The 16,968-nt window shown below is 39.1% G+C and overlaps 1 protein-coding gene across 32 annotated transcripts in view; it reads right to left on the bottom strand.

The window, feature by feature from the left end:
- Positions 1-16,968, bottom strand: part of adgrl2a (adhesion G protein-coupled receptor L2a) — a 102,423-nt gene that overhangs the window by 42,512 nt on the left and 42,943 nt on the right. For all 32 annotated transcript variants that reach the window (XM_031864165.1, XM_031864164.1, XM_031864163.1 and 29 more), the window contains one exon: positions 10,483-10,696. In XM_031864165.1, coding sequence (XP_031720025.1) covers positions 10,483-10,696 — 214 coding nt within the window. The remainder of the gene's footprint in view (positions 1-10,482; positions 10,697-16,968) is intronic.

The raw sequence follows: 16,968 nt of genomic DNA, 5'->3' as shown, positions 1-16,968 counted from the left end.
GGGGGGGGGGGTGCTCTTTTTCAAGAGCTTAGATAATCTGTGTGAATGTGTATGGGCAAATGAAAAAAAATACAAAAAAGGCTCTGCAACATTTTTCCCCCTGATGCCATAATGCAATATTACATATCTAGTCAATAACTGGCCAATGTATTCCTGGTTTTCTGATTGAATCTTGCAGTCACACACAACGTTGTGCTCCATCTGTTCTTTAACATTTTCCGTGCAAGGTGTGATCGAATTAATTCAGAACTGGCTACTGCGTGTGTGTGTGTGTGTGTGTGTGTGTGTGTGTGTGCGCGCGTGTGTGTTGTTATATACATAACTGCTCTCTTGCATATCGAACTCTGTGAATACAACTAATAGAAATTAAATGTACACGAACTGCACAAATTAATGCAACAAATGTCGGTGGATAAGACATGAAGGCTTATTCATACAGGAATACAATTGCATAGGGACCTCATGTGATTTGTGGATTTGACCCCCCACATCTGTGTTTGGTGGGGCGCATTTGCACAGAATAAACAAAGTCTGTGTTTCACTCAAATGTCCCGTCTTATTGATGTGAGCTTGCTCCTTTACTGAATGGATCTACACATGCTGAGCAGCTATATGAGGCTCTTGAATTTTCACTCAAAATGCCATTAAGATCAACAATAATGATTTCTATTGCAACCGCCATAATTCTCGATCCAGAAGAGCAAAAATAGTTACACAACCAGAATGAGATGTGTTTTGCAAAATGTGTGACATTTATAGTTTATTTTTATTTTTAAGGGAAACAACTTATATATAATCATTAGAAATCACATGGAGGACCTAATGTTTTATTAGCTATCACAGATAGATATACATATAGTTTTTTTATTTCACCAGCCATCGTGCAGCAGTGTCAAAAGTCCCTGCCTTTAACATCTGGAGAGCAGACATTCTAATTGAGCCTGTGGTGTGCTCTGAAGCCCGGGGAATTGCAGGTGACCGCCCTTTTTGCTGTACTGAAATCATGATAATGACATCTATACTCCCAGCAAGCCCACTTTGCTACCAAGGGGACTAAAAATTCTATTGGCAATGTGAGGCGCCAGATCAATAACTCTGTTCTGCAGATTTAGCAGGGACCAGAGATAATATTTGTTTCTTCTTATCACAGACCAGTGAGCCCATTTACAGCAGATCATTGGAAAATGTATCACTGGTTGCAGTGGATTGTGCTTTGGGTTTTTGCCTTTGCTTTTGGGCCGCTGAGGTAATCACCGTTCTGTGTCCAAATGTTATCAATATAATATTAGGTAGCGCAGTGGAACAGTGGAGAGTAGCCTACTGTTGGGATGTGTTGGCATTGAGCAGACGCAGGGAGGGGTGGAAATTGTTTAGCTGTCTGATTGAAAACAACCACATTTTAGCTGCATGCCATGAATGCGTGCAGTGCCTTATGGTTTACAGCACACACAAAAAATTACTCAGCAACTTAAACAAACGGCTCATGTGTTCAAACTCAAAAAACACTAAATCATAATAATGGCAGGGAATGAAATTAGACATTAGCTTTGTTCTCCTTTTTTTAAAGCACAAAAGCAATTCATCTCCCGCTTCCTCCTGTTCTATTTCTCCCAATCAGCATGTATGCCAATTAAATTGTTCATGCATTTTTTTTTCCGAGTACATTTGATAGAGAATATTTTTTAATTTCACTAATAAATCTTCTTTTTTTTTTGCTTTTGGCAAGGTTTATTTTACCCAAATAACTAGTGTGTGTGTGTGTGTGTGTGTGTTTTAACAAAGAGCCATAATGACACTATTTGTGTCAATATCTGCGTGTGTGCATCTGTGTTTACTGAAGGTCTCAAGGGGCATTCCACCTTATTAATGACCCTCACGTGTGATAACAGATGACAATATCAGCATATTATATTTGTTTTTATGGAAATGAATTGCATGAATGACTGTTTTGGAATTAAAACAGGTACCTCATGCTGGGCCCATAATAACGCCGCTTGTTTTTGTGGGTAATTTTTCATGACTCTGCAGCACTTTCCATATATTATATGGTCACTTTGATGATTCTGTCCCCTTGCTCATGCATAAGTATATCATGCAGGAGCAATATAAATTACAGTGCTTTATCTAACAGATTCCGATGAGACTGGGAAATGACTGCCTGGTTTATATTAGGCATATGAAACAGAATAATATCAAAAATAAAATTCATGACACTAATGAGGACATAGACCTGCCATCGTTTCTCAGGCAGATGTATTAAAAAAACAGGACATAAGCACTGGGGAAAAAAACACCTCGTATTTCTTTAGAAACAATGTTGTCATAAGTGTTGATAGCTCTTTCTGATATATTGCCCTAATTTTAGCACTGTGGAGCAGGAGCGCCCTGTTCTATGTGGTTGCGTGACTCAGATTCCTTCTCATCTGTGAAACCTTGAGCATCTCCTGAGACCAATTGGAAAAAGCCCTAATGACTTTTCCTATGCATCGTCCTAGCGCTCAATTTGAGAGAGAGCGAGCATGTAATTGAAATTCCTCCCATAAAAAGTTCAGCATTTGGGCCTGCCAGGGCACAGGTCTCAAAGTGCACACTAATTAAATACATGTAAAATATGATATCTCTGACAATCTTTTGATAGTCTGAGGCTATAGAGTAATTAATCATCATGATTATTAAGTCAAAGGAAGATTTTTTCCCACTTTCCTCCAGAGTTAAACATTCTATTTCTATAAATACTTTGAGTGTTCAACAGGATTGTACTAAAGAAAAAGTGTGGAGAGAAATAATAATTAGCCATTTGGAAAAAGGAGATCTGTATTAATTAATAAGGAAAGTTACCGTTTTAGGAGTGACACTACCAAGCTGTTTGTATTAGCTTATATCAATAAATACACAATGCCATATTTGTATTATATTTTGACAAATTGGTAAAACCAAGTCTAACGCAGATGTGACATGATTTAAAAAAAAGTCTTGTCCAGTATGAAGTTTGGTATACAGAGCTCCACATCCTGATCTATCTATCTATCAATAACTTTATAATATATGTATCTAAAAATAAAAAAACAAAATGTTCAGTGTCAAAAATAGTTGCGGCATAATTTATTCTTGAAGTAAAATTAAAATGAGAGCAGGATGGAGCAACTTTCTGCTTTGATTGCCTCCATTTCCCCGACCAGCCTGTTAATCACACTGAAGTATTCCAAATGTAATCCCATCACATCTCTGACCTTTTGCGAGAGGCAGACATCAGTACAATTAGAGTGTCACAGAAAATGCTGCTTGGAATTTGATGCAAATCTCCTTTAAAAAATGAGCACTCCCTGCTGACAGCGGGAAAGGGTGCGATCAGATGCCAACAAGGTGTAACTGATAGCACTCCTGATACCTGATGTATCCACATGCAATTTAACCTTCTCCACTGCCATCATAAAGCATGTCAGAGGGATAATTGGACATGAATATAATGTGCCAAGTGATTAATAAATTGACTTGACAAAAAAAATATTCTGCAAACTGTATTTCCACTAAAGAACCCATAAAAAACTGTAATCTAGATCTGTTTTCCACTAATCCCTCAACAGATACAACGGCATTTTAATCAATGCCGCTGTGTTCAATAGATCAGCATAAGCTCGCAACGGGGCTTTGCTTAGAAGTTTAAAGTATATTTACAATTTACTCATATGCACTTTTAACAAAATGTACAAATGTTCTTTATTTAGTGAAGAAGACACACTGGTCAATTTTAGCTTATAACTAAAAAATATGCAATACAGAAATATTTTTTGTAAAATGCTTATTACAATTGGCAAAAATAAACATTTTTAAAACTCTGTTTTTAGTAGGCAAAGGACCAAGCCTAGCAAGTTTACCAAGTTTGATCGCATGTATTAATATTCTCAGGAAAGATCATTATGCTTTCAAACTGAACCAGCAGGGACAGTCATGGAGACCTCTCATGATGTGACACATCATGTGCTGCTCATGTGACAAGGCTAGTTTAAACTAAAGACAAAGATGCTCCTAAATTTCCGAATCCTCGAATGTTCTGCCCCTACTGCTCATTTCTCTATCCCTCAACACTCCAGCGTTCAGGAAGCCTAAGCAGCCATCTGTAATTCAGAATATAAAAAAAACAGCATCAGCATTGAAGACAATCGCTGTGTAACTGGAGGAGAAAAGCGACATGAGTGAGGGGAGCACATTACAGAAAAGGCACAATCTACTTCCTGGTGCTCCCAGTTTGAATTTCAATCAAATTAGCGTCTCTTAAACTCAAAGTGACCCGTCTAGCTCCATTTCATCTGAAATGCTGATGAGGTTCATGGCACAATTATCAAGGCAGACATCTCTCTCAAAAGGCAAGCCTGCTTATAGCAGACAGGCCGTTGAAAAATTTAATCATTTCCAGGGCCACAAAATGGCAGCGAAAGAAACACTCTGTTGCAAACAGTACACAAAACAAACACACGAGCGCACCAGCTTGATGTATAATCACCTCCAATATCAGTATATTTAGAGCATTTTCTAAGGGGGTGGCCCAATAATGTTTCAGGAAATAGGTTGTTAGAAATGAACCATTAGCATCCCGCTTTCAACTTGAGGTCTGACCCAATATCCGGGTAAGACATGCCAGGAACTTGTAATTACCGTCATATGCTTGTGTTTATGCTATATTTACTGGAGCTGCCAATGGTGCTCAACGGGGGGATTCCAGGCTCTTACAGACTCGGGAGGGAAGTTTGTGCGACTCTCATCCGTCCATCTTACCGATTGATTTTTAAACCAGCCGAGGTATATTGCCAAGCCGCTCAAGTCAGTGGAAATGCTATTGTGCCATTCTGCAGGTCTAAATGTGACCTTTATAAGACGGCAGAATGCAATTTTAGCACACCCACGCATGAAGCCAAAGCTACACAGGAATGGCTTAAGAAACAACGTTAATGTTCTGGAGTGGCCGAGCCACAGTCCAGATCAAGAACTTGTGACTGGACCCGATGATCCCTGTGTGCAACCCGACGGAGCTTAAGCAGTTTAACAAAGAAGAATGGGGAAGAAGTGCAGTGAACAGATGAGCCAAGCTGACGGAGACCCAAGACAGTAGTTGCTGCTAAAGGTGCATCTATTAAACAGTGACATGGAAGGGGTGAATGCTTATTTAAAAACACTCGTTTTCCATTTCATAACTGTAATCAGTTCAGAACAATTTGTAATGTGTTTTCACTCAAATATATTTTGATAATTAAAAAAAAAAAAAAATCCAAATGACATCTACTTTAATTCATAATTTCATAAAATCGTAATACATTTTACAGACACTGTATGTGACTTTTGTAAACAAAAGCAGAATGCAATGCTGTCGGGGACATTTTGTAGTGATTTTAGATCTAAGAGTCATCAAACATGTACCATGACAGATTCATATTTACAGATTGTTCCTTTTTGAAGGGCATCATTTAAAAACATTGGTGGAAAAAGATTGCAACTCAGACAATATTAACACTATTAATATTAATATATAGTCAAATAGAGGTGGGCCATATGCCAAAAAAATGTCATAGTACATGTACAGTTTTATATTGCAATATTGTTCATTTTGTAGTAAATTGTCTGAAAACTAAAATGTGTTTAATGATAAAATAACCAAAAAGACTTGTTTGTTTTGGCCGAATACGAATCACATTGACGCAAACAATTCAATAAAAATCTAATTTGATCATGAATTAGTCCGGCACACTGACTTTGCCAACATTGGTCTGAAACATTAAGACAGTAAAAGATGGTATGGAACAAAGTAGTTTTAACTGTTAGGTAGTATATACTCTCATACTGCCCAGCCCTGTTGTAGTCAACAGTATAATGTGATATAACATGTGTGCCAATATAGTCTTAGGCAGAGAGCAGTTTCATGGCTCATGAACTTGTGCACACCCCAAGCTTAATCCAGATCTTTATGAAATCTTAATCTGCTGCGCTTTAAATAAACACTAACAGAGAGGAAGAACAAGGCGGTGTGCTGTCAGGCGGCAGCGATGGAGCTCCTCGGAGAGCCTCGCAAAGCAGTCCTGTCACCGATATAAATTGTGTAAGCGGCATCGTTTACTCTCCAGAAGTGCCTCACGTTTATTGACAATTGCATGCTAATATTACTGGCTCATTTCAACATTACAAGTCAGTTGTTAACAACCCTATTAACTTAATAATGTCTGTAAAAAACCTGTCACGTTCAAGCTGAGGATATCATTACGAGATAGAAGCCTTCAAATACCCAATGGTGAATGGTAATGATCATTTTAATGATAATGATGAACTAACTAGCTGTCCTCTAATCCCACAAATGAATTTCACATTGTCTGCTAGAGAGCTATCAGCTTTGATCATTCTTGTCGGTGATATGCTCCTTGGAAAACCCCATGATCCACAGGCACGGCAGGACCCAGCCATGTCATGTTACTGTAATCAATGACCTTGTTATCGAATACTTCAGATGAAGCTCATTAGTCAGGGAGAAATCAATGGATGTAAGCCACTTATTCACACTGTATATCTTAATATGTTCTTTTTGTGACGATGAGTAGTCAAGATGTGTCATTGTCATCTCTACTACTCCTCGAGCTACTAGATTTAAATAGTAAGTAAGCGCCAGATGGTTAGTGCATGCAGAACTGAATGTATTACAAAACAATACATTTAAATTACAGTTTTAATCTAGAAGTTGTGTGGCAGGAATGTGTTGCGGCGGCGATCATTATCATCAGTGCAGATGAGGAAATGTAATTATTAAGAACTAAAATCCTGAAAAGGAGAACATAAAAAAAAAAATCACCTCGCTGAATATTATTATCAATGAATTAATTATTTTAAACTGTCCTGCCATGCAGTTTCACATCTGCTGGGGAGGTGTCCACGTGAAAAATTCCTGCACAGATTATCACCCACTTGAGTCGACTAATTGCTTGCAGCTGAATGTTCTAATTGAGCCACAACCGTCCTAGGGCTATTTTCATAAAATCATTGTGCTCATGAATATAATATGCCAGCCAGATATAAAAACAACTCGGAGTGCCAACAGTATCTATCAAACTCAGTGATGCCTCAATCCAATTCGCCACACTTCAGGACCGCATTAATTTCGGATGTTTAAAAAAGTGAACACAGTTTTCCACACAAGTGCTAATGTGATTTTTCCCACACACTTACATTTGTAGGCCAGGGTAATTATGGCAACAAATAATTTTGGCTCTTCAATCTTTTCTTGATGGAGACTGTACAGTTGAAAATACTATTTTTTTTTTTTGCATACCCAGTGTGTGTGTGTGCAGTGCGTTGCCCCACATATGGAACATTTCAGCTGGGTTAGCCTCAGCGGGAGCCGGAGAGCCGACTAGAGTTTTGACTTATGGAGAAGCAAATGGCTCAGACCTTGAAACAAACATTGCATTCCAAATAGGCAGAATACGAAAAAAAAATCACCACATTTCTTGTTTGAGGATAATTATTTTTGGCAGCAGAGGCATTACATTTGCTTCTTATTTTAGTTGATTTCTGTAAATAAATAGACAAGAGATACTAAAATCACTAATTAGTCCCATATGCAATCTTGGGCATTTGTCAAGCTGTCCTTCAATCTATTTTCATGACAGTTTTAAGTTTCTGCACTGATGACGCAAACACTGCTTTTATGATATAGACCTACATAAGAATTTGAACTGGCTTCATTTCACGTATATTAACATAAATAACATAAATCTGCTCTCACACTTTTCATGGCGATATATCTCACAAGACGTTCACACTGACAAAGAAATAATCTATGTATGGCACTTTATGTAAATATATGCCACTCACTTTTTTACAGCAGTTGATGTCTTTTGAATTTCTTCCCGTGGTATCAGATGTCAACTCTTATAAGGGATTTTTTGTTGGTGTGATTTTTAAACCCACGCACCTGACAGAGACCGTTTGTATCACACGACACTTTCTTCGAACACACATATTCCTCTCTTTGCTCCCAGTACAATAGCACAGCAGTGACATTGAAATGCTAAAAACACATTTAAAATAACATCTGAACTACGTCCTCTGGCACTATCGGGATATGCATATGAGGAAAGCAGCCAGAGTCCTCTACAGACGCTGGTGGAGAGCCTTTCTACCAGACTGTTTGGGATTTGTTGTCAGGTTGCTCCTGCTGGGTCAGTATTTGTGCTTCAGTGGACTGTTTTTGTTCGAGTGAGGCTGAGGGCATGCGTAATACACGGGGCCACAAGCGGGGAGCAGGCAGGCTGCAGCTTTTCAAGACAGACAACATGAGTCAGCTATCTGACTTCATCAAATAGGGCTTGACAATAAACCCCCTGAATACAAGCACTCCACTGTTTTATTTCATTTTTTTTTTTTTTATTTCCCAAGGCAGCTTGCCAGAGTTGCTGACGGTCTCATACCGTCCAATTTCTCTCTCTCTGTGGCACTCATATGTCATTCCATCCCGTGCACTTTGGCTCGGATGGCATCCCTATGTGACAACTGGTCTCATGTATACGGTGTTACCAGTGGAACCCTGCTGCGCAAGTCCATGCAACTCCGTGGGTATGTTTTCCACAATAAATCATCCTTCTTTGCACATGAGTGATAGCTACAGAGACAGTGGCTTTAAAATGTGGGACATCCCTGTTGTCGGTGATCAATCTGTAAGTCGGGCCTGCCAAGAGCCTGCCCTTAACCTGACCGACAGCATTTACCAAAGAGCCGATACAGAAGAGCAGTATCATAACGTTCAGGAAATGCCAAGGGTGGAAGAAGTATTCAGATCACTTACTGAAGTAAAAGTAGCAATACAACCTGATAAACGTATTCAATTACAAGTATCAACAGTTAACATTTAAGTTGAGTCAACGTGCAGAAGTTTTATCAACATAATGAACTTTAAGTATCAAATATAAAAGTAGTTTTTATGCCGATTTATTTTTTACAAGAATGATTACATTTTATCATTACATATTATGATTTATGCATCAACATGTAAGCACTGCGAGTACTTTAATGTTGTAGTTGGTAAAGCTGGAGCACGTTTTTACTATTTTATACCCTGCTGGGTGGTTTAATCATTAATCATATGCTATATATGTAAAAACGATATATAAATAACAATAAATAAGTATAAATAAATGAGTTAGTGTACTTAGTTATTTCTAACCACAGAGAAATGCTCAGAATGAAGCATATTTTGGACTAAACTGCCAGATGAAGACAAATAATCTGCAATCCAAATATTTGATGTTCATTAAAATACATTTTTTAGACAATGCCTAAAATGTTTTCCTCAGTGTTTGATATATAATCAATAAAGGCTATAGTAGATTGCCAACTGTTCTTTCATCATCACCGCAATGAGTCAACTTTTTAAATCAACAGCCAGAGGGGAAGTTTGTGGTGCTGGCAAACAGCCATCAGATTTAGGTGGCCAAAGTTGAGAAGATGGTTGCAATATTATAATTGTTTAGAATTGGATTGACAACATATTAATTTAATTCCAAATGAAACATAGTTTACGTAGCAAAAGCTTGTTTTCCTCTCAATATTTTGTATTACACACATTCTCTCTCTCTCACACACACACACACACACACACACACACACACACACACACACACACACACACACACACAATACTGTGCCACCCCACACACAGGTACACATTAAATGGTTTTGGCTAAGAGCAATTGGCTCAGCTTCACTAATAAGGCAAACCAAAGCTAACAGTGATAGACTGGTGTTAGCATACTTAATCTATAAAGCACATTTGCAAGGTAATGTATTCAATAGAGTAAATTACAATAGACAGAATAATTACCCCCTGCAAGCCGGATCAGATCTGCAGTTCGTCAGTCATGTCCAATCAGAAAAGACTTTGTTTTTATGAATGTTGTTGAAAGGTTAATTTGTTATGTTCATATTTTTGAAATGTGAATTTGGTGTCTATTGTGAGCTTATTAGTGTGGTCTCCTGACTCCGATTTCTGTTTTTAATCTCTTCTATGTATCAGCCCTGCTTCACCTCCCAAGTTTCTAATTCTCTTTTGTCCAGGTTCAGCTGTCTTAGATGCTAACATTAATGTCTTACAGGTTTATTGATGCTGACAAGCATTCAACTCCACACTTACATTCACTTTTGCTCCATTCGATGGAGTAAATCAATCTGACGGCAGCCGTGTTTTTCTCCATGGTGGAAGATTTTACTCCAAGGCAAAGGGGTACAGAGAAGTTTTTTTCGAGCACAAGAAAAATGGAAGTCAACTGGGACAACCAGACAAAATGAAATGGTTGACAGCGGTCCAAATCTGGTTGCTCAAGGCAACTAGGCGACCGTACCTGTTGAGATCTGGCAATTATTTTCTAAGGGCCCTGTAACTTTGGCAGATACCTCATTTTGTGAGAATTTGTGTTATGCTGCACAGATACTGTATGTCTGCAGTTTTACCTTTGTGACATGATCTTGTAGGCATCTGGAAGATAGCAGTTGACGTTCTCCATCTGGAAAGGGTCGGCGTCACAGATCTTGTCATCCGTTCGGCCATAGTTGGCACTTTCGATCATTATGACATCACTTCCGGGACACCGCAGATCGATGGGGTAACCCTCGCAAGACAGCTCTCTCCGCACTAAGCCAAATGGCAGGGCAGCTCGACTAAACCCTGAGGAAGAAGAGAGAGAGAGAGAGAGAAATATGTTCTATTAGTACAAATCGAAAGGAGATGCTTAGTTGCGCTGACACAGACGAAGACGGCATGAATGGCAGAAGACACATGATATCAGACCTGGATGTCCTGGATATACATAAAAGCAGCATTTTGTGCATGTTCATTCCTTTTCATTCAAAAGGCTGCAACAGTTTAGCAAGATGAATCACGCTGATATGTAGATAGTGAACCTTGGATTGGACTACTAGCCTGACATACATCAGAATATTGAGTGAACATTTCAGATCTCAACCGCACCAGCGAGCTAATGGTGTTAGTATGTCATCCCCATGCCTGACTGGTCCTGGAGAAAATCAATAATTGTCATTAAAATCGAGTTAGTCGGCTAAAACGTCTGGAGCATTGTAACCCCTTACGGCCATCTATGTACAGTAAGCACACTGACACAACACTAATGATACAAAATCAATTAAGAATACATTTGAATTAATAATATTAGAATGAAATATTACATTTTTGAGAGCATTTTAAAAGTATTTTCACATATTTTTCTTTGTCATACTACTGTTCTGTGTTTCATGTGTGAGGACGGGAACACAAAGCCATCACAGTCTACCACTGGAGACTTGTGCTTTACTTGCCAAGCTCTTTTCTTCCACCTAAAATGAAAAAGTACAACAAGCATTTGTACAACATGAGTGCAATTGAATCCACTTTGCAGTGCTGACAATCGAAGGGCGGGCTATCTGGACACACTGGAAAAAATAGTGTGTGTGTGTGTGTGTGTGTGTGTGTGCGTCAGTGAGGGTGTGGGGGTAGGACACAGTCAATGAATTATTATAGTGGCTTTCTGCTCCGCAATTGAGAACAAAGCCAAAAAGTCATACTGAAACTAAAAGTGAACTATACATAAACTATAAACTATAGCAATCCAAACATGGGATATTTTTGGTCGGAGCAGCTTTCTAAGGCTGTGACATGTCAAGTATTATAGGAGAGCGGCATAGAGCTTAAAAAGATTGCCAGCTGCCCCTCTGTGGACTTTGACTAAACCAGTAGCAGCACCGAATAATAACTACAGCCCCCTTCTGTGCAGTGCAGACTCTGTCACCTCTTTGAGCCTTTTAAATAATGCTGTTGCTACCTGCAACTTGGTTGATGCCTGTTGTTAGTGTTTCCAAAGCCTCTACTTCCCTAATGAGTTTAAGTTCACAGTTACAGGATAAAGAAGTAAAAGAAGAAGGAAAAAAGAGCTGTTACTACTTCTCATGCACTTATTTGTTTGGCACCTGGTAGCGTGGGACCGATCCATATGTGCAGTTGTTTATAGTTACAAAGCACTTATTCTTTTCATGAGTCATCCTGAGAGATATTCTTTGTGTGGCAACGGTTTTCTTAAAGCCACAGAGTTCAGCTCTGCTAAATTAGCCTGCTTCATTTTACCCTATTGGACGCTTCATTAGTTAGCTAAAAATGTGATTATCTTAGTCTGATTAAATGCAATGCTATAATGACAGGAGATTAGCATTCTATATTGTGTCCCCTTCCAGGAAATACTACTGTGGTTTTACAAAGGGAGATAAATGTCAGTTTTTATTTCCTGATCCTCCGTTTGTGCACCAATCAGGTGATCGTCCTTCTTTTTCCTTCGGGTAAACAAAGGATATATCTGTATGGAGGAGGGCAGCTTGCCTATCTAACCTCTGTAAGACTTTATTTGTTTGGGAGCATACAATCATCAGGGAAAGGATCTTTTTTTTCCCCTCTACTTGCTCTTTTTGACAGCAAACTTTCTCATGTGACCAATAGGCATGGAAAAGTAAAGGCTTTCAGATATGATAGGTTTCAGCCATATTTCATTTCTGCTGCCCCTTTTCTCTCTGGAGTCAAAAATAAACGCTTAAGGTGATGAACAATTTATCAGAGATGTTGGCTCGAGAGAAAAAAGCCCAAGTGGGAAAAAATGAAAACACTGCATGTTAGGAACAGGATTGGCAGCCAATCTCGAGGTCATGTCAATGCACTTCAGCATAGCTCTATCAAAAGTCAGCAATATAATGTGTAGCAACTATAAAAACCAACGTAAAACACCAGTCAATGCCACATTACATTTTGTACAATGTCAACTAGGATTCAGATTATATATATATAATCAACTGAATCTTAGTTCATCTCACTTCAGAGGTCAAATAGACTTTGCATGGATGACTTGGGCAGCAGTTACATATGGCTGGGTGGGATGTATTACATTGCGCTGGCCTATTTTGTGGCTGAAAGTGAACTGGTTCTTTTGCCATGTGCAAGACCTCCGAGTTTGATCTCCAAATCAGCAGCCAAAACCACTGATGCGCCGTGTCTCAGGAACACTGTTATAACACTTAAATCTGCAGAGCCTTTATAGTCTCAGCTTCTGGTTTTATGATTTAGAACTGATACAGACTCTCTGCCTAAGTAGGAAAACAGGGACTGGAGCAATGAGGAGATAGATGTGTGCTCAAGATTACTGTGGGACTCCTACTGAAATGCACTAAGGAACTTCTCAACCATGCTGATAACAGGCCCTGTAATAACGCTACATTTTCATGTTCAAATCTCTGTAAATCAAACAAAATTGCCGTCCTCTTAAGTATACTTTATTTGCCAGCTGGGTTTGTGCATCACGGACCAAAAGCATGCTCGTAAACAACCTCCAAAAGCCTCTCTCCATTGATTAGGCCTGTGGCTGAACTACTTTTCACTCTGGTGTCGGGTGGTATTTTCGGTACATGGAGAGATGAGTGACACAGACAAATCTATACAGGGACAACCCAGTGCAGCAAACAATAGAGGCAAGTCTACGATGTGTCTACAATGTCTACAATTAAATCAGAAATGCTTGGGTGTCTTCTCTAAGGTTTTGGTTAATTATTTAATTACATTTTGGAGATTCCTCAGAAAATGTCTCCACGCTGTGGTGGTGTGATATAGAGGAATATATATTCAATTAAAATATTCATATACAGAAATATCCCTTGGTTATGAGAGGCTAAAGAAAAAGAAAAAATGTAGCACTACATCAATGACAAATCAAAATCTGCTCCTGCTATAATTGTTTTGTGACACAAATAAATTCTCTTCTCAGTTTGCATATTATGAAAACACCAAAACACCATCGCTCATGTTCAATGCATTGCAATTACGACAGAATAATGTGATCGCAGTGAATCAAACATAAGCAAAATCCAATGCTTACTATCTCACTTAAATAAATAAATAATAATATTATTCAAATGAGTCAGAAAAGTAATCCTTGTTTTTCTCATGGGGTCATAAGCATAGCGAATCAGGGAATGCATATGAAAATGATTTACTTTCCATAAGGTAACAGTAACGTCTGAGATTTTGACTATCGGGTAAAGGCTGCTGAGCAAACAAAATGGCGCCACACAGAACACACCACTGGTGCATGGGTGCAAACACAGATTCAAAGGGAAACTCAGCACCCGCCTCTTCACAGGTAGCACACACTTCAGATATAACTCCTCGAAATATGAGATGTTATTTCACACAAGCTTTGATGTACTTTCACTCTGGGAATATGCATCCAATGACAAGGGCTGGAAAGAGAGGTGCTTATCAATCACAAATGAGGACATTCTATGCACTAATTAAGCACCGGGGAGCAAAGGATCAAGGCATAGTCAATCAAATACGATGTGAACTCAATCGTGTGACCATGGCAACATGGTGCAGCAGAGACATTACTGGTCGGATCCTTATCACGGTCATGCTGACACTAATCAGGCATTCTGGTCACCCATCCCACCCACCACTACCACCACCACTAGAAAAGCATTTGAATTCCTCTACAGCTGTGTAGCGTAGCGTTGAACTGAGCAATGATCAGTTGCATTGCACAATAGAAGAAAAAGCACAAAACCAGATTTTTTTTTTTCTCTCCACCCACAGACTGAAATGATGTTTTAAGAAAAAAAAAAAATACTGGCATGATTAACAACCAACATGTTGAAATTTGTACTAATGCCAGTTTTGGTTTTGTCCACTAAAAAAAACAGCCGTTTGCTTTCTTTAAAGCACATGATCACTCAACCTTTTGACAAGTGCTTATTGTACATGCTGTTATCACATGCTAGTAATTGACATTGATTGGTGCACAGGGCCTCTATTTCCATGGGTGATAGCACTTTATTACACCAATGAGGAAGCTCTATTTAAAGCTTCCCAGACTGGCATTTACTACCATGTGTAACCTTTGCAATAAGATTAGGCCCATACAGAGTCTGCAGCTGTAGGACTACGAGAAACTCCAGTACATAAAGTGGACCCATTATGCCCCTGCTCTCTGGCGCTCTAATGTTTTAATTCATTTTTTTTTTCCACACAGATGAGCCAAATCAATTGGAAAGTGACCATCTGGTAGGATATGAGTGTCACTGAAGCAGAGGTAATGAACAAAATGTCTTCCTGTTTCACACAAACGAGGAGTCATTAGGATCTTCATCGGCCATGTAGAGACCTTATCCCATGTAGTCCCGTGAAGCTGGACATTACCGTGATCAAACACAAAAGGGACAAAACAGACTACAGACATCAAAGAACATGTAAATTATACACAGCTAAAATGCAGCATCTGAAACAGTTGTATGTTTAATCAGGGCAACAAACTTGAGAATTTCTCAGTTGTATAAAAGTATTCCACTATTGCCCAGCGCTGATTATGCAGCATTAATGACATAGGAACTATTCTGCTTTTTCATCAGGACTCTCTCGCCTCTAGGAAATGGTTTTCATATTAAAATGACCCTTTGTAACTTGAGTTAAACACGCTTCCAGAGTTAGTCCAGGGGCAAAGCAGAGGTTGATCAAAAGGCCTATTCAGCCACTCACGCTGCCATCATTGTGGCCAGAGCACAAAAGAGGTCTCCAGATTATTTTGATGTGAAACCAGATAATTCTTCTGTCGAGAGCCAATGAGAAATGTGACGGTGGACGCTCCTGATGCTTGTCATCTATCGTTAACACAGCCCTTTGATTCTCCTCGCTGTTCTGATGAGAGCTAAACAGCTGCTTGTAAATGAGCTAGCATTTCTGCTCGGCCCGCCATTATTCTGCACTCCTGAGCAGACAAGGTCGCTTGCTGGGGGGATTTGGGGTGAAAGAAAAGTGTGGCCTATAGCATTAGCTTGGAGCCACAGGAAACGCAGCTTGAGTCTAGCTGCTACGCCATCGTTTCGCCCCCTCCTCTCTATGGCACAAGCAAAGGAGGTCTGTGAAGGGAAAGAGACCTTTAAGTCGAGACTCTTCCAACAGTGCTGATTCTATAATCCAGAGATATCCTTTACAACAGCATGTATTCTTAAGAAGTCAGGTCCACACAGAGGAGGAGAAGAAAGAAAATATTGCATATATCTTGCAAACAGCAGGCTACGAGGTAGACTGCTGACTTTGTGTGGCCTTTCTGGAAAAGAATTACACTACTGCTTTGACAGATTTTGTTCTTTTCAATTTCTAAACATTAACTTTAGCTCAAGACTATGTTTCTATTTTTTTTCCCCACTTTGTCTGTTGGAAGCTGACATCATTTCCTGGGCATGGCTAACAGCAGACGACAGTCAGTTATGTAGAGGTTTTTTCTCCTCTGTAATTCAGCGCATTAACATCTGTAGGTTATTAAACTCTTTGACAACTGATGTTGAAACTATGACTTATGTGCCACCGATTACCTCATATGTATATCAGAGATGATAAGTGAGAACCCAAAGTTATTCTGTAGGGGGGGGAATTGATTTTCCTGTTCTTATTTCATCCATCCAACTGCAAATAAAAACATCCAAATCAAAAATTAGCACAAAGCAATGGTGGTCTTGCGTTAAAAAGAAATATTTCAAGAATAATTTATCATAGGCTATTAAAAAAAACATAAAAAAGAAGATCCCATATCACATTATGTAGTGTCAAAATATGTGGAATACTAGTTAATGTTAGGTCATTGAAATCTACTTTCACAGAGAGAGGGAGACAGAAACAGTGAGACATATTGGAAAAAGAAGAGGAGGCAAAGAGCAGCAGGAGAACGAGCAATCCAACCTCATTGGTATTCTCCACCATCCAATTCACTCCAGTTCATTTACATCTCCGCTACTTCCATAGCAACAGCAGGGGGGCTATCAGGAGCATCTTTGATTTAGGTACACGACTCTGAAAAAGATCTTGTCATTTCTCTCTGAATAGACGCCTTGAAAAAGGACCACGATTTTTTTTTTCTT

The sequence above is a fragment of the Anarrhichthys ocellatus genome, unplaced genomic scaffold (assembly GCF_004355925.1).
Source record: "Anarrhichthys ocellatus isolate YVR2014 unplaced genomic scaffold, GSC_Weel_1.0 scaffold30, whole genome shotgun sequence".
Lineage (NCBI taxonomy): Eukaryota > Metazoa > Chordata > Actinopteri > Perciformes > Anarhichadidae > Anarrhichthys > Anarrhichthys ocellatus.
This window is presented reverse-complemented; position numbering and strand designations above follow the sequence as displayed.